We start from the raw sequence: 19,491 nt of genomic DNA on the forward strand, positions 1-19,491 counted from the left end.
CGGGTGTTGAAGAGTTTGAAATATGAAATGAGGCTTGCCTATGCATTGCTGCTTTTCTGACTAAGATAGAATTGTTTTATCAAACTTCACCGTCTCACTGTTTGGCTTGCATGTCAAGAGAAGACTGTATATTCTGAGGTAGTAGATTGAAACCCTGTTTTTGGTGGTGTGTGTCAAACTCATCCTTATTGATAATGAACAGGATTGTCAGTTTCATCCATGTAGGTTGGTAATGCTCTCTGGTGTCCTCCACCAATAAAAAATGGTTACCATGCTATAGTAAATTTAGCTGAAAGTGGTGTGAAACACGAACCAATCAACAAGCACCTATCCTGCTGCAATTTTTCGCCATAACAAAAACTTTGTAAAAAGGTTTCTGAATTTGCAGTATATTTGTTTGTTTGTTGGTTGGTTGAATTGGTGTTTAACACCACTTTCAGCTATTGTTCATATCTTGTCTTATTTACTGTAAGTAGCCTTTCCTAAAATGGTAATAATTAATCTTGCATCTAATTGTGTTCATTGCTCATCAACAGCAATAAATACTGAATTTCTGAATTTACAGTAAATATTACAAGATATGAACCTAATATTTAATTTGTAAATCGTAACAAATGGATGATATAATTCATCAATTTATTTAATTATAAAAGCATAACAGAATAAATAATACAAATCAACAGACTATCATATAATTTTACAGCATAAATTTTAAAAACTCCATTGTTATTTATCTATTTACCGCAGATTGTCTGTTAATGATATTTTTTATCATTAGTAATTTGTAACATTTGGTTAATTTCTTCAGTAGTCAAATCATACAATGGTGGTATAGCATCTTCAGGAATATCCTCTGACGGTCTTCGTCTGGTGTAGGAATCTATAAATAGATCAAATAGTTCAAAATTACAATATCTATTAAAAAATAAATAGTGGTTTAATGTCAAATCTATGCTGCTTAGAATAAAGAATGGAGACAGGGAATTTGCGTCAAAAAGACAAACCAACCAAAGAGCAGAAAACAGAATTTTTTGTAACAAGATCTAATTGTGTGCATCCTCACAGACAATATCCAGGACATGTGACGTAGTGATTCTAATGTCCATCCTTTCGTTGTTCAGAAATCCAATAATTGTGAGGAATTTTTACTTTTTCATGCCTTCAGATTTTGGGCCCCCCTTTTTCAAATGGCTGGATCCGCCCCTGACCTAACTTATGTATAACTAATGTACATACAGACCTTCTAAAATTCAAACTGACCATTATTCCGTGCGTTCATCGTGTATCGTGCGTGTTGCGTGCGTGCATCGTGCGTGTATCGTGCGTGTACCAATCGTGCGTTCATCATTCATCGTTCCGTGTATTTTCCGTGTAACGTGCGTGCATCGTGTATTCTTAATCGTGTATCGTGCGTGTATCGTGCGTGTATCGTGCGCTCATCAATCATTCATTCTTAACCGTGAATCGTGCGTGTATCGTGCGTTCATCAATCATTCATTCTTAACCGTGTATCGTGCGTTCGTCAAATAATGTGCATTTGTCAAACATTCATCTCTAATTGTGTAACGTTCATACATTGCGGTTTTTATATGATAGTCGGTTATAGAGCTCACCAAAGCTTATATTTTTTCTCACGGTTAACGTATATATATATTTGTTCCGACTTTAAATAAGTTACAGTCATACTTACTTTCTTGTGAACACTTAATTAACATGTTCATACAGATTCATGACTTCTTGTGTAAATATTTTATCATCTGTAAATATTTCGAGGTTATTCAGTGAATCTTGGCTGGGACTACACATTTTGATATAATGATACATTTTGTACGTACAAACAATAACATGAAATTGACATTAAATTTTCTACGACAAAAGAGTTAAAATTGTAATTTCTATTACACTGAGCGAAATGGACTTAAAAATATACTGTTGGCCAACTGTTATTTGTTAAAAATATTCTGTCAATTAAAAACAAAAGAGCTTTTGCAAAATTTAGACGTGGGGTAGCTCCACTAAAAAAATGAAACTGTAAAGTATGAAAGAAAAAAAGTCCACGAGATGACATGTGTTGTAGCTCTACTATTGAAGATGAACTTCATTTCATTCTAAAATACCCATTATATGTAGTTTTAAGACAAATATTATACATTTTAACCTATCATTATCAGATTGCGAAAGTTTTATATTTTTATTTTATAACGGCAATGTTGCTGGTTTAGTCGCTAGTATACAAATCCTTGGTTGAACTATGCTAGATTTTAATTCTTCGCTTATTTGGACAATTCATATGCTACTAAGATATTTTCAAATATTTAAGTTTTGATAAATACCGTTATAAATATTTTGTCTTAGTTTCTGATGATCACATGCACGTTATGTTATTCCATTGAGAAAATACATTATACAAGATTGTCGGGTAAATGTGTATTGCGGATTAAAATGTTAAATGTCAAACTTGAATTCACAAATTAAACTGAGGTGAATTAACACGAATATATATCCTCTTCAATATTGGTAGAAATCTCTGTTCTGAATTTCATTTAAACTAAGCTAAATGTGTTTTGTGGAAAATTGAATAAAAATAAACATTATATGAAGGCATTATTTAATTTTTAATTAAACAAATATAAGATCAGGCAAATATATCATGTATCATCATATTCCTTAAGAACGATTTTAATTTGAAAAATTTAAAAAAATTGAAATTGAATTTACAAGTTAAGATATAATTTTGTTTTTTTGTGTGTTTTTTTTATAGAATAGTTAAAAATATGGTATTAACAAAACAAATCTTTATTTGAATGGAATAAACATGGAACACTTTCACAGATTTATTTTTCATTGTGTTCATGGTTGCTTATCAATGACACCGTTTTTAATGTATGTCTAAAAGATTGTTATCCGAAAAAATAATGCACAATAGTATGTTAACAAGGTTGGTCCGCTCCGTAAAACCAGAGACATATAATATAATGTATTATATGTCTCTGGTTAAACATTCAGTATGCCTTCGGAATATACAAATATTAAGGTATTGTCAAGAATTTCAATAACGGCTGGGAAACAGACTACATGTAGTTGTTAACCTTCTACGATTATTAAAGAATGACGGATGCTTTTTTACAGTACGTCTAAACACTGCTAAGGATTCCTTACTGCACTAAGGCATTGACTATGCTACTAAGGTCTAGAAGGAGTGCTGTTATATGTATTATTTTGATATATCATGTTAGAAAATGATATTTAATGCATAAATTTCAAATTTTACAGATAAAATATTCGTAAATAAACGAAATATTCAACATTATTTAGACACGTGCCGGTTTTTCTTTGATATGCCGAAAATCAATGAACCGATTGACACGTGCCAAATAACATAGCAACTGATTAAACAACCACGATCTTTTTATTTTAAGTAATTTAAAACAATTGTATCGAAAATATTTATGCTTCACATATTCATAATTAAATGTGTTGTTCTTTTTTAAAATGATAAAAAGGACAAATAGTTTTGCTGTTGTTTTATTTTGTTTCCAACAAAATGTTTTGACATATGAGCACGACTTTGATGTTTACTAACTTATAAGTAAGAGTGTGGTCAGCTTGTTAAAATGTTTATGTAAGATATGCGAAGACAAAAGGAATATATATATTTATAAATGTTTTGATTTTATTTTAATTCCGACAAAGATGCGTGCATATACAAATGGTTTCAATAAAAACCGTAAATTCCGAAAACCATCATAAGAAACAACTACATAGATATAGGAAGATGTGGTGTGAGTGCCAATGAGACAACTCTCCATCCAAATAACAATTTAAAAATTAAACCATTATAGGTTAAAGTACGGCCTTCAACATGGAGCCTTGGCTCACACCGAACAACAAGCTATAAAGGGCCCCAAAATTACTAGTGTAAAACCATTCAAACGGGAAAACCAACGGTCTAATCTATATAAACAAAACGAGAAACGAGAAACACGTATATATTACATAAACAAACGACAACTACTGTACATCAGATTCCTGACTTAGGACAGGTGCAAACATTTGCAGCGGGATTAAACGTTTTAATGGGCCCAAACCTTCTCCCTTTTTCTGAAACAATAGCATAACATCACAACATATAAAAACATACGATAAAATATCAATTAGCAGACTTAACTCAATCAAAAAACGTATGATTACACAAAGAACGAATAAACATGAATGTTAAGTTTCATGAAATGTATAAGCGGTTCTCAAGTTACAGAGCAACATATAGAAGCCCGGCGGACGGACATACGCCGTACATTTGTATACTATAATACATCCCGTCAAAATGTTGACGGGCGTATAAAAAAAGCGTAGTGCGCCTGTATGTCAGAAGGAAATCTGATTTGTATGTTTTTGTCGAGTCTTGACTTTAGTAAAAAAAAAAAGCGAGACTAAACGATCCTACATTCCGTCGGCTTCGGCGGCGGCGGCGTCTACAAATATTCACTCTGTGGTTAAAGTTTTTGAAATTTTAATAACCGTTTCTTAAACTATTTTGGATTTCTACCAAACTTGGACAGAAGCTTGTTTATGCTCATCAGATAGTTTCAAGAAGTTTTTATAAAATATAAGATTCATAAACTGTTCTGGGTTTTTACCAAACTTGGTAATAAGTTTCTTTCAATGAAAAGATAGTATCAACAGGAATATTTTATTGATTTATTTCCTAATGTTTGTTGAGCCTGCGATTAACAGAAAGAATAGGCGAGACACTGGGTTCCACGGAACCCTTACGAATTTTTTTAACAAATTTTCTGTTTAACATATTGTATGCGATAATTTATGAAATAATGACTGTGGTATATTCATTTCTCACTGTTGAAGGCCGTGGGGTGATTTATGGTGAAAACTTCTGTGTCATTTGATTTCTTGCGATGAGTTGTCTCATCCCTACGTATTCAAAATGGCGATTAACTGGAAACCACAGAGTATATCAGAATTTGTAAAAACGTTCCACGACAACAAGTCAAACTGACGACGGACGACTACGAAGTAATACCATTTTACGAACCGACATAAGATATATTTCTCTGTTGACAAATTTATTATTTACATGAAATATTTACAAAATACACTTCAGAAAATACTTCTTCGTTCTGATTTTTTTTTACAACTATACATTTATTATATATATAGTATCCAACCTTAATCCATCAACGTTAAGGGCATACGATACAGTTTTGATCCTGTATTTACAAGTTCGTGAAAATTTGCATATAGGCTATTTTTTACCTGATTAAATCAAATATGTAATAAAAAATTTACCTTCATGTGCTACTTTTTGAGTAAAATGAGGTCGACATTTTGTATAATTGTTCAAAATTCAGATTTGTGCCCGTAATTTCTTTTTCGAAAGAAAGACATAACTTTTTTTTTTTATAAAAGATAAACACAAATTGTTTTTTGTTAAATAATTGGTAATTTCTGTATTTTATAAGTATCTTAAAAAATGATGCATTTTTAAAATCAGAAATAACACATATGTATCAAATGTTCATGAATTGAGGAAAATACGTAATTTTTTGCTGCATGTTTACCAAAATTAAAAAAAAATCCTCTATTTACAGTTTTATAAAATTTGAGTCACATAATCTCTCTTCAAAATGAAACAAATTGCTGTTTTCAAAAATAGGGGTCCATGAACTCGTTTTCAAATTAAATCAGTTTGAATGATAAAAATCAGTCGAAAAATGCATCTTTTCCCGATATGTCACAGTTTGACGTCGCGAAAATAACATTTTACGTTAGCAACGTCGTTACCTCCCCTGTAACTGTATCGTATGCCCTTAACCCAACAGATAGGAGGATACCCGTGTAATCAGACCAGGCAGAAGCTAGCGAACAATAGCTAGCGAACAATAAGCCAGCGAACAATAAACGACAGAACCACCATACAAGCATTTATAGTCAACACTATCAGAAAGAGTTCCAATCGTCGGACGGGGAATATGAAGGCTTCCAAGAATGAACAAGTGACATGTCTGACTCTGAACAGTTAGTAAACGGACTATCTACATCGACCGCTTGTTCTTGATATTTTAAAACTGCATGCATATACGTATACGTTTATGATAGTGATGAGCTTTTGTGTCTGACGAAAACTAAATTCCTGCATGGTTATATCTCGCCATACGTTTATATTGGTTTGGTAGGTGATCACTCAAAATCGTTATTTAAAAATCATGTTTGTAATATGTAGATTCACTTCAATACCGATCTGTGATTTTACTATGTTCATAACTTCGATGAACCAAAGCAAGTTAAATATCGACCTGTATTTAATTCAAAATGGTTCTATTTTTCTTCTTTTGGTATACAATAGTCCATCGACATCCCATGATAAGATACTGTTGTCATGCGAGGACTGAGTCTAGTCCATTTACAAAACTTTAACCCAAATTAAACAAAATGCATGTTTCTTTCTTATGTTCAATGTAAAAATGCCGGTATATAATTTTAAATTGCTATAGTTCCGTAACGTTCTATCCAGGCGTATAAACGAATGGTTGACAAGTGCGTATATTTTTGTTAAATCAATATTTCTTGTATGTTTCAAACTGTTCTTCACTTTTGACAATGAGACGAGTACTTATATTTTCTCAAATTTACTCTTGGAAATTTTTTTATTTTATCAAATCTTTTTTTTTTTTAAATTATTTAGATTTTTATAAATAATATTCTTTACACCAGAAATGTTATTTATAAACAAGCGTATGAGTTTTAGTAATATTGACTAGTATATATCACTATCGGACACGCAAGACAGAGATGTATATTATACACCCGACAGGAAATCGCTTGAATACCTGGACGTGTCACCTCACAATACCTTTGGAAGTAATACCTTTAGCCATGCAGGTGATCAGACAAGGGAAGGTCCGAATTTTAAAAATAAGTTTATTACATAAAAGAATTATGAACAAATTAGATTTTCGAAAACAAATTTCACGGAACACTTATTTATGATCATTTATGACTTTGAACTATGACCTTTTAACCAATTCCCATATAAACAGTTAAAAACGACATGCAAACCTTGGTTACTTACAAAAAAAAACACATTTTCCGTATCAAATTAGTAAGTCGAATAATACAACCGTACGATTGACAAGATATCCACTCGCAATAACGATTACATAAGGTTACTGTTTTGGTCTTTTGTGGTTCAAAGACATATCGTGGCCAAAAACGGAAAAAATGGTCAAAGATGGTCAAACTTGCGGCACGCAGAGAATTGATACTCTAATTTTAAAATCGATGGTGATCTCTTGTCTAGCAGAATAGAATTTAAAATCAATGAATTTGAGCATTTTTACAGAATAGACATAATATCAATTCATGAGTTTGATTTTTTTGCGGAGTTTCCCTTTAAGCAAATTGTTTAATCTCGAAAGAAATGCATCTTTTCCCGATATTTCACAGTTTGACGTCGCGCAAAATAACATTTACGGCAGCAATTTTAAATGTGTCAAAAAGAACGAATTCTTCAATTATTAAGTAAGAAAATTTCTGTCAAAAATCATTACATAGGAAACTTTTATTCAGGTCATATAATATGTGATAAGACTGATAATAAAATACTATTTCAATGTCATGCAATAAGGTTTAAATGCAAAAAGTTTTTAAAAGAAAGAGTTTAATGTCTGCTTTTTTAGATTAATTCTGCGAATGTTTTTTGTCTGTAAAAACATCAAACAGAGAGATAAAGAAATCGCAACTAATTGAATAAAATGGAGGATTGAAATGGGGAATGTGTCAAAGAGACAACAATCCGACCAAATTTCAGAAAATGGTGCGTCTAAACACGACTAAGGACTCTAAGTGCACTAATGAGTTATAATATGGTACTAAGGACTAAAAGGGGTGCTGTACAATGCAAACACATTTCTAATCTAGATAGATATTAATATTTAATGCATATATTCAAATTTAGTCAATAAAAGATCATAAACGATTATAGAACAATGCCGTGCCGGTTTTCGTTAATTTTTCCGAAAATCACTGAACTATTAGACACGTGTCAAATTTCATAACTGATAACACTTTATTACCTTAACAAATGAAAAAAATAATTATTTGGATACAAAAATTACCCTGACATTCAAATATATTTACCATAAAAATATGTTTTAAATTTTTGAAATATCATTTAATATGCATCGGTTCATGATTAAATGAAAATATATAGTAAATTGTTAAGATGTTTTATTTCAGGAAGGAAAATAATGTTTGCATCGAGAAAAATAGCCCCTCTCTTATAAATGCTAAATTGGGGCTTAAATTTGGACACCAATCGCGAGGTTTGACTGCCATAAACAACAGATTACGAATAGCAAACAGTGGATCTACCAATTGATATGTATGAAAGACAACGACGGACACAAATTTATTGCACTGTAAAATTTCAACTATCATTAAGATCGATTTTTCAAATCTCCTTATCAAATAAGACCTGCATTTTAAAAAAAGATGGGATATCTATTACCCTTTTAGTTTCAAATTGGAATTAAAAATTGCACTTTCCCAAAGAGTTTTAGGTAAAATCCCGAGAATCTTACCTCTTAGAAATCTGATGTTTGGAAATATTTATGAATTTTCTGACATACTTGAAATTGTATATAAGAGATAAAAACAAATTCAGTATGTTTACTGTACAAACAAACAACAGACACCAATTGTGTCAGTTATATTGTTTAATTCATTTTTACTGAGAAAAAAATTTGATTAATTGATTATTCAGTGGTTGTTTAAACGTCCAGTGGCAAAAGTTTCATGCATATTAAGTTTTCTTAACTAGTTCTAATTAATTTGTACGAATCAAATTTTCTGACAAAATAATATCTTTTGCTCTAAATTAACATATACGATTCTGATAACAATGGATAATATAAGGAACATTTGTAACTTACATAAAAAAAAAAAGAAATTTTGATTGTTTGGTCAGTTGTTTTGTCAGTTCGCTCGTGTCAGTCGGATCACTGATTTTCGGCAATATCAAGGAAAAACCGACACGTTCTAAATAATGTTCAACTACTTGTACTCATTTATTGGTGAGATTAACCTAATATGTCCTGTTGATAAGTATATATGTACAAAAGTACAAAAATTTGCAGTGCATGTTAACATACAAGAATCAAATACTTTCTGCTATGCTTGTAGTGAATACGAAAACAGCTTACTAATTTTTAGATATATACATATAAACCCATCAAAGTGAAAAATTATATAACATGAAAATAAAAATACATAGATCATTCATTTATTGCAATCAATTATATCAAACATGTAGTTGAAATAATTTCTAGAACCAGTCACTGTCTATAAATATAATGCGTCGGACATTGTATGCACAAAAATAAGATTAAGATTTTTTCCTGTATGAAATAAAATTAGTTTAGGGTTTCGCGGAACACATTGTCTCGCCTTCGTTTGCCGTAAACTTGAACTCTCAGGCTGAACTTTAATCAAGACACTATGTTTTGATTGTTAGGAGCTTCTGTCTAAGTTCAGAAACATTTCCGGTGCCTATACGACTTCAATTTAGTTATTTGAATCTGAGCTGGCAAAATAACATAATATCTATTATGCTGGTATCGACAAAACAGCTACAAGTATTGCCTTTAATTAGAATGCATATCAATTTTAAATACTATTCTAAATATAATAGCTTTGAGAATCGTGTAAAAAGCGTTCGTTGTTCATTCGTCAATGAATCATTCAACGTGCGTGTATCGTGTATTTATTATTCATCGTGCATCGTGCGTGTATCGTGTATTTATCATTCATCGTGCATCATGCGTGTATCGTGCGTTCATCATTCATCATTCATTTTGCGTTAATCCTTCGTGTAACGCTCATCGCTCATCGTGCGTGTATCGTGTATAGTGCGTGTACCGTGCGTGTATCGTGCATTCACCGTGCGTGTATCGTGCGTGCGTGTATCGTGCGTGTGGTCAGTTTGAATTTTAGAAGGTCTGTACCTGTAGAGACACTATGTGATGATAATGATGGAGTCTGTATTAAAATTATTCCCATATAAAATGGGAAGGCTAATAAAAATGTAACACAGGCAAATGTTGGTAGTGCTATAGCCCAATATCTGAAAAAACAAATAGAAGATAGATAATAATATTGTACAGCAAGCAAAACTGTCATAGACTAGAACTGATATAGGAAATGCCCCAAAAAAAGGCACCGTCTAATATTAAACTATAGTCTCCAGGGAATGGTATGTCAGTTAACTGCTGGTAGTCTGTTGTTATTTATGTATTATTGATATTTTAATTATTTTCTTTTGTTACATCTTTTGACATCGGACTCAGACTTCTCTTGAACTGAATTTAATGTGCGTATTGTTTTGCGTTTACTTTTCTACATTGGCTAGAGGTATAGGGGGAGGGTTGAGATCTCATAAACATGTTTAACCCTGCTGCAATTTTTCGACTGTCCCAAGTCAGGAGCCTCTGACCTTTGTTAGTCTTGTATGAGTTTTAGTTTTAGTTTCTTGTATATAATTCAGAGTTTAGTATGATGTCCATTATCACTGAACTAGTACATATTTTTTAGGGGCCAGCTGAAGGATGCCTCCGAGTGTGGGAATTTCTCGCTGAAGACCTGTTGGTGACCTTCTGCTGTTGTCTCTTCTATGGTCGGGTTGTTGTCTCTTTGACACATTCCCCATTTCCATTCTCAATTTTATGAAGGTACAACAGGTCCCAAATCTGGAACTCAGGAAAATTTTAAATATAAGTTTATAAAAGAAAAGAAAGGGTGAAAAAGGGTCAAAATCCAGAAATCTTACAAATCGTAAACAAAAATTATGCATGCAATAATAAAAACATTTCCAATGAATAATGCTTAATGATTTTAGCAGAATGGTTCAGAAATATCAACATGGTTTTTGAATGCGATCTAGCCTCTTTCAAAGGTTCTAGACTTAAACTTTGCTATGTCAGACACCACTTTATATAAAAGACTCATCAGTGGGTCTCTTATAAAAAGAGTTGCAAATCAAAATATATTATATAGAAAAAAGAATTCAGTGACCCAAAACAATCTGAAACAAGAATGTGTCCATAGTACATGGATGCCCCACTCGCACTATCATTTGGATAGTGAAATTTGGGTCAATACTTTAATTTGGCATTAAAATTAGAAAGATCATAGGGAATATGTCAACTAAGTTTAAAGTTGATTGGACTTAAACTTCATCAATACCTACCTTGATCAAAAACTTTAACCTGAGCTTTTTTTGCACTATCTTTTTCTTTGTTCAGTGGACCGAATTTGGCATTAAAATTAGAAAGATTATATCATGGGGAACATGTGTACTAAGTTTCAAGTTGATCATGTTGATTGGACTTCAACTTTATACAAAACTGCCTTGACCAAAAACTTTGACCTGAAACAGGACGAACGGACGCACAGACAAACGAATAAACAGAGGCAAAGACCAGAAAACAAAATGCCCCTCTACTATTGTAGGTGGGGCATAAAAATTCTGCCAAATACACTTAAGGCAATCTACCTTAATATAAGTAAAGAATGTTCTTACTTTTGAGGTAGATAAGTTAATCCTATTGCATATAACCACTCATCTGGAACATAGGCCCATATAACATAGGTAACTACAAATAAAAACAATCATTGTGATAACATGGTTAACTCTACATGCTTAGCATTCGACAGATCAAATTACAGCAACTACTGTAAACTTTTGCAAATTTATATACCATATAAATAATACATTATAATTTTATTTTTTTTCAAACATCCCAAGAATATAAGTTATTGTAATTCCTTGTGACTATTTCCCTGCTCAGATACATTTTTGTTTTCAAAGCATGGCTTTGTGATGAAAGGAGAGCACTTTTTAGTGCTGTTACAATGTGAGAGTATAACTTCTTAGAGGCATCACAGTTTGAAAATAGAACATATATATGCAATCATCTGGAAGGACAAACAAGCATAAAATATGTCTAAATCATGAGGCAAAAAGTATAATCAATATAAACTTATGATTTATGACTAGATTATTAAGAATTTATTATTTTCAAGGATTTCAATTTTTGTGAATTAAAAGAATGGATATTTGAATTTAATGCATTGATTTGCACAAATTTGTGTACAAGGTTAAGCTTGTTTAAGGAGGCTCACGGGTACCAAAATTTCAGCAAAAAAATAAACATTTGTTTTTTCATTACAAATTTTATTCATTACACTATAAGTTATTACTTTATACTATAGTATGGTACAAAAATCAACCACAAAATTGATTCAGTTTGGCACCAGATGACTTTTAAAATGTTTGTAGCATTGAAAAAGCTCCAAATTATCTCCCTTTGGTGCAAAACAAAACCTTTTTTTGGCAATAAAAGTGAAATATCGTTAACTCAACGGTGACCTATATTTTTTTTTATTGTTTTCAAATAAGCTGTACATAAACTAAATAATTGTAAAATTTAAGCCATTTCTGTAATTTAGTTCTTTTTTCATGTCGATATACCGGTGACCCCATTTTTTTTATTTCATTTTTCTATTTTATAGAAAAATATATCAAAATCCTATTATATTAAAACAAAAAACTGATTGACACCCATGAGCCCCCTTAACTTTTAAATTTGTTGTTTACCTTTACCCAGAATAGCAATGAAAATTGTTATTCTGCAAATAATAATAAATCCAACAGATTATCAGGTTTACTTCAAACACATATCATAAAATATTATATTTATAAGAAAAGGTGATAGGGAAAAGTGTTATCATGTGATATCTTCTTAAATAACTTACAATCACCAAGAAAGAATTCTAACTAAAATTTAAGTGTATACTGTATTGTATTGGTTAATATGTATGTTCTCCAATAAGTGTTAAAAGGCTTCATATTGTGTTGAACAACTAATATTCTAATATGACGTTCTTCTTTAGTTTTGTGTACAAAGCTATGTTCTAATTCAAATAGAACATAGGCTGCAAGTGATTGACGTCACAATTGAAATTGTAACATAAGATGAATTTTGAACAACGCAATAGATCAAAATGGACATTTTTGTTGGTGTTACTCGCTAGGAAATTAAATAAAAACATTCTAAAAGAAAGTTTAAATGTTTCTGTTCTTTTTTTATTGATAAACTGTTGATTTTTCTATAACATTTTTGTTCATCAAATCAAAATGGTGACATTTCGAGCGTCTACTATAGGTCCGCTTCGAAGTACAAAAGTTCAAAATATTCCTATTAGAATCGAAAATAATTCTATCATGCCATGCTCTATGTTCATTTTAACATGGGTAGGCATTATATTTGTAAACATTTAATACCTTGCTAATGCTCAGTATTAAGATATTAACAAATATAATGCCTACCCATGTTAAAATGAGCATAGAGCATGGCATGAACAAATTATTTCTTAATTTTACAATATCAATATGCAGTCAACCAGATAAATGATTTATCAGATTGTATTCTGTATTTCGCATAATATAAACTTATATGTAAGTACAACAGTCAATAATCTCCCTTGTATTTCCTTGTTTACATTTAAATCATAATGACAATTTTGTTCCAGAAATAGAAAATATCAATAATTTATTTGTTTCTTGTTTTCTTTGTTTCACCAGCAAACCTGAAGAACACTTGACATGTTATAAACTTTTATATGTAATGCCAATGTATAGAAGACACTTGGTATGCTGACATCTGAATGTCGTCAGTTTTTTGTGTTGTTCCGTTGCTGTGTCAAAGATGAATTTGCCCACATCTTTATCTATTTATAACATATCCCTGTACAAGATAAGGGACGACATCAAAAGTTCAATGTAGGATGAAAAACTTAATTTACATAGTTTTTTCACTAACCCCCCTCACCCCTCTTAACTTAATTTGGGAAAAATTGATTTACCTATATAGATATATGTAAAATGGATTTTGGATTAACAAAACTTGCAGCCATGTTGAAACCCCCACCCCCAAACTATTTGATTTAAGTTTTTTATCCTACAACGATCTTTTGATGTCGTCCCTAAGATGATACTTACAAAAGATAACATATGACAGGAGGTAAAGTACAAAGCCATAAATAGCTCTCTCCGGTGTTGGTGATGGCGAATGCTCAGGCATCGTCAACTCTGTTTAATAATTGTTTTCATCATATCATATCTTAAAGCCTCTCTGAAAGTAAAGTAAAATGTAAAAGTTCTTTTCAATTATAGTTTAATCATCATGTTTTGAATCTTTAGTACCAATTAAGGTGGTCTTTAGTACCAATTAAGGTGGTACCTAACACTACAGGGAGATAACTGTGTCAGCTAAATGCTTTAATTATGTTGTGTTGTAAAAGGAATATCAAGCTTCTCAATGATCAAAATTGGCGTTTTTCAAATTGCTATATGTAACCAGTGTAATTTTTCTGACAAAACAGTTGATTCAAAAATTTTGAAATTTTTATATTTTTGTAAAAGGGTCATAGTAAATACTTTGACAAAATTTCATAAAAATTAAAGGAGCCAAATTAATTTTAGTGAAAGTGTTGGGTACCACCCTTATCTTTCATAATTAAGACTTAAATCAAGATTTGCAAAACAGAAAGTACATGATCATACAAAGTTAGTAATCAAGCATTTCACAAAAAACATACTTCTACAAATTGATTAAACATGTTAAAGGTAGTATCATAATTTGTTCTAACATGTAAATAACTGTTATAAATTATAGCCCTATGTTTTTTAAATTGTGGAATGCAAACCCCCATTTTAAAGCTCACAGCACAGGAAACTATAAAACTGAATTTATTAAAAATAAATTATCACAGGGCTCATTGGTGCAACATGTGGAACAGGATCTGCTTATCCTACCAGACCACCTTAATTCACCCCTAGCTTTTGGTGGGGGTATGTGTTACTCTGTCTCTAGTTTTCTATATTGAACTATGACCTAAATGTGTAACAATCCCTTATTTGTGTATTCATTTGATATTGTTAATAACAATATTTCAAAAAAGTTCGATTTTCTTAGAAGATACAAGCCTGTAAAATGTTGGAAAAATTGACAATTTTCGAGCCTTTTAACTTTTCAAAAAGTAAACACATAATAAAAATATAGTTCTTTGAAAGAAGTAATAATGTTCCGTTTTCTTTATTGTTATTTTTTTCTAATTACTTTTATTATTACCCACATTGGGGTTCAGGTGCTTCATATTGACACTTTGTTCATTGTAGCTTATTGATACCATGCTTGGTATAACTATTTGAATGCATTATTATAACAAAGCACCTTTCGTCAATCACTATTAGTTGTTAATTTTGATTCTGTTATAGGGTCTTTGCATCAGAAATAACACACATAAATTTATTCTAAAACCAGTTGTTGGCATGATAGGAGTTATAACTTATGTTCTTCTCATATATTTTATGATGGTAACCCATAGCAGTTCTAGGGATTGTACTTATTCATATGATGAAGACATAATCTTTCAAACAGTTTAATTGAAGTCTGGAGCTGGCATGTCAGTAACTGCTAGTAGTCCTTTGTTAATTTTGTACCATTGTCATTTTGTTTAGTTTCTTTTTTTAACCTATTTGGACATCAGACTCTGACCTCTTTTAAACTTTTTAAGTTTTACTGTGCATATTGTTGTGTGTTTGTTTTTTCTTCATTTGCTAGAGGTATAGGGGAGGGTTAAGGTCTCAAAAAACATGTAAAACCCTGTCCGAAGTCAGAAGCCTCTGGCCTTTGTTAGTTGTGTATGATTTTTTATTTTAGATTCTTGTGTAAATTTCGGAGTTTAGTATGACGTCCCATTATCACTGAACTAGTATATACTTTTGTTTAGGGGCAAGATGAAGCAAGCTTCTGGGTGGGTGATTCTCACTGCATTGAGACCCCATTGGTGGCCTTCGGAATGTCTGCTCTTTGGTCAGGTTGTTGTCTCTTTGACACATTCTTTATTTCCATTCTCGATTTTAATGTTTTCTGTGTCTTTTAATTTATGTCTTATCTTGTGTATTTGTATGATGTGATCAAAGCTCTTTATATGGACCTTATATTGGAAAACGGAATATTCATATTGTGCATGTTTTGTATCAACAGTGGCCTCGATCGTTATCTTTTAATATGAGGCGATAAATCAGGAACTTGAGGGATTGGAGGTAATTGAATAGGCATGCTAATGCAAGCATGTTGGCTGATTTGATTTTGGCAAAAAAGTAACAAAAGTTGGGCACACCCAAGAACCTATAAAAAGGTGTACTTGAATAAGTCTATATTTGTAGCTTTTAAAAATAGTAGGTATGTAGTTATATATATTCAAAGACCAGTTTTAATGAAATCATTGATTAGCACTGCATACAACATACATGTGAAATCCACATAGTTGTCAAAGATAAGAGTACAAGGGAAATTAAAAGCCTGTGGATTTTTTTTTATAAAATGTTACAAAAGGGTTCAGAATCTAAAAATATTATTATTTCTGATGACGAAAGTACTGCAACACTATAATCTAAAGAAAACAACAAACAAAATTCCACCTTACAGAAATTAGGGATGGATCGACACAAACCATATGAATCAAAACTTTAAAAGAACTTACTAAAAGCTAAATAACACCCTTTGCTTACAAATTGATAATTTTCTAAAATAAAAAACAAACCCAAAGACGGAAAAGGCGAAAAACGGAAAGGGTAGTTGCCTTTTTCTAGATCAGTTTAAACTCTAAAATTTTGTATTTTGTTGCTGCTCTCAAATAAGATATCAATACTCTTAGTATAAAACATATAAATCTTTTCGAAAATTATGCTTATTATTTGCTGTAAATCGTTTGACGGAAGACAATAGACGTCGTATCCGGAAACAGTTTTGGGGTTTAGTAAGCGACACTTTTGTTTACATCATGGCGGTTGTTTCTGCAGCAAGGCAGTGGAAAGACTTGTTTGAGAAAAATGTTCACCTTCCACCTGCTTTCGATCGTGTTCACACAGCGCATGATATATCTACACCATTTTGCATTGGACTAAAATCAATAGAAGGGCTTTCGCAGCGAGTAAGTATACCGAAACGCACTGTTGTTATTCAGATATTTCACGTCCGAGCACGTCTTCAGAAAATACTGTTATGGTATTTCTGGAAATGTCCACATTAATATTTTGAAATTGATGAATTATCTGATACGAACACTTGTATAACGTATATACTATACCTGATATCCAATGTCATATGCAGAAAATCTGTAAAATTTGCATCTGATTTTTTTTAAACCCAAGATAAAAGGGAGACAACTCTAGCATGCTTACATTTATACTTGTACTTCTTTCTGTATCTGTGATGTTGTAGCTACCAATTCTAGCTTTAATACAACGGGGTGAATTCAACATCGATTTACTGACGTCTCATGAAAGCAGATTTAAAGCTCTCAACTATAAAAAAGAAGATGTGGTATGATTGCCAATGAGACAACTATCCACAAAAGACCAAAATGACACAAACATTAACAATTATAAGTCACTGTATGGCCTTCAACAATGAGCAAAGCCCATACCGCACATAGTCAGCTATAAAAGACCCTGATAAGACACTGTAAAACAATGGGACAGTGGTATAACAGTACAACAGAAGAACGAACTATAGAAATCAGTTGAAAAAAGGCTTAACTCATCAGATAGACAAAAAATAAAAGTGGACGTGGCCGGGTACTTATACATCCCGACACAAAAAGACACAATGAAGAGATCTGAGAGTACTCTCAGTTATCTGACAGCTAGTTCAAAGCCATTTACAACTAGTAAAAAAATCATGCCTCTAAGACTAACGCTTGTTTCGCATACAATACTTTCAACTATGTGCGTTGCCTAGTAATTTAAACTTTTTCATTGTGATGCTTCGTCTTGGTCTAGCAGATTTTTAAAAGTCATCTGGATCGATAGCAGGTACATGTACCAGTCCTTAACCACCTTGATATAAGTTTTTGACTAGTGCGTCTGGCTTTTACTTCTTGAAGTTCCAGTTTGGCGAGCATGTCTGTTACACAGCCATCTTCTCTTGTTTTGTAGTCGCCTGTTATAAAGTATGCTGCTTGTCGTTGTATTCGCTCTAGTTTGTTTGAATCTATTATATTGTAGGGGTCCCATACTGTCATGACTGTCTGACATGACTGTTGCTGCATATTCCATTGTTGCTCTAACTAAGGAAATGTTAGCGTTTTTCTTTCATTCCTGCAGGCAGTATCTTAAATTCCTTCTGAGGAAGCCAAGGGTTGAACTTGCATTTTTGTAACGTTTGTTATGTGCGTCCTTCACTTCAGATCTTCTGATATCTGCACTCCTAGGTATCATGGGTATGGATTGTTCTGAACTTGTTGGAGTACAAAATGTATCTGGCCGTTGAGTGTGTAGAATCTCTGGCTTTTGTTTTTGATGCTCAGGATGTAGATTTTTTTAGCATTAAATCGCATACCCAATTTATTTGCTTAATCTTCTAGGTTTGCTAGGTTTTCTTGCAGTGCTCAGTTTGTGGTCTTTTTCTGTTTTGATGGTTCTATACAGTAGGCAGTCATCGGCAAACTGCCGAACTGATGACTTGACAGTGTCTGGGAGGTCATTTATGTGATGTATGTGACATAAAAAGAGTAATATAATTAATGGTCCAAGAACTGTTCCCTGCGGAACTCCAGAGACCTCTTTTACTTTTTCCAACTGTTCCCCAATCTACTACAACTTTCATCTTCCTCTGTCTAAGACACATATTTAGCCAGTTGTTAAGTGGTCCTCAGATTCCATATTCTCCCATTTTTGATTATACTATTACATGTAGCTTGTTATGTAGCACAGGGTCAGAAGCTTTGGAGAAATCAAGGATTGCAATGTCAATTAGAAGTCCGGCATCAAAATGCTTTCATGAAGTCGTGCAAGGTGACTAGCAGTTGTGTTTCGCATGAATAGCCAGATCTTAATCCATGATTAAATGATGTTAAGATTCTGTGTTTATCAAGGTGTTTTAGAATGTACTTGCATATGATGTGTTCTAGCAGTTTGCAAGGTACTGATGTCATTGAGACTGGTCTATATAGTTTTCTGCCGCGTGTTTGTCTCCCTTTTTGAAAAAATGTTTTGAAGATGCACGATATGTTGGCGTTGAGCCATGCAGTCTTTGGGTAGTAAACCAGTGTCTATTGATGTTTGGAAGATGACACAGGGTTCTCGCTAAGGCGAGTCCATGAGTCCTGGACTCATCAAAATCTGTCTGGACTCACCATTTTCAAAACTGGTGAGTCCACAAATACATCAATATTGAAATATTTTGTATAAACTGAACACAGTTACCATGACTCACCGTGGCCAAAAATGACGAGTCCCTGGACTCGTCTTCAAAAATCCTTAGCGAGAACCCTGTGACACCTAGTCCTGGTGCTATTTCTGATGCACATTCTAAAACTTTTAGTATTCTGTTTGGTATACCATCTGGT

The 19,491-nt window shown here is 32.3% G+C and overlaps 1 protein-coding gene across 1 annotated transcript; it reads right to left on the reverse strand.

Annotated features, from left to right (window-relative positions):
- Positions 1 to 619: 619 nt before the first annotated feature.
- LOC134692982 (phosphatidylinositol N-acetylglucosaminyltransferase subunit P-like) lies at positions 620 to 14,207 on the reverse strand. The gene is made up of 4 exons (XM_063553648.1): positions 14,075 to 14,207; positions 11,594 to 11,666; positions 10,020 to 10,138; positions 620 to 880 (listed from the first exon to the last, which is right to left on the reverse strand). Exons 1-4 carry the CDS (start codon positions 14,154 to 14,156, stop codon positions 756 to 758), a joined length of 399 nt encoding a protein of 132 aa, XP_063409718.1. The 5' UTR covers positions 14,157 to 14,207; the 3' UTR covers positions 620 to 755.
- Positions 14,208 to 19,491: the final 5,284 nt, after the last annotated feature.

The sequence above is a fragment of the Mytilus trossulus genome, chromosome 12 (genome assembly GCF_036588685.1).
Source record: "Mytilus trossulus isolate FHL-02 chromosome 12, PNRI_Mtr1.1.1.hap1, whole genome shotgun sequence".
NCBI lineage: Eukaryota > Metazoa > Mollusca > Bivalvia > Mytilida > Mytilidae > Mytilus > Mytilus trossulus.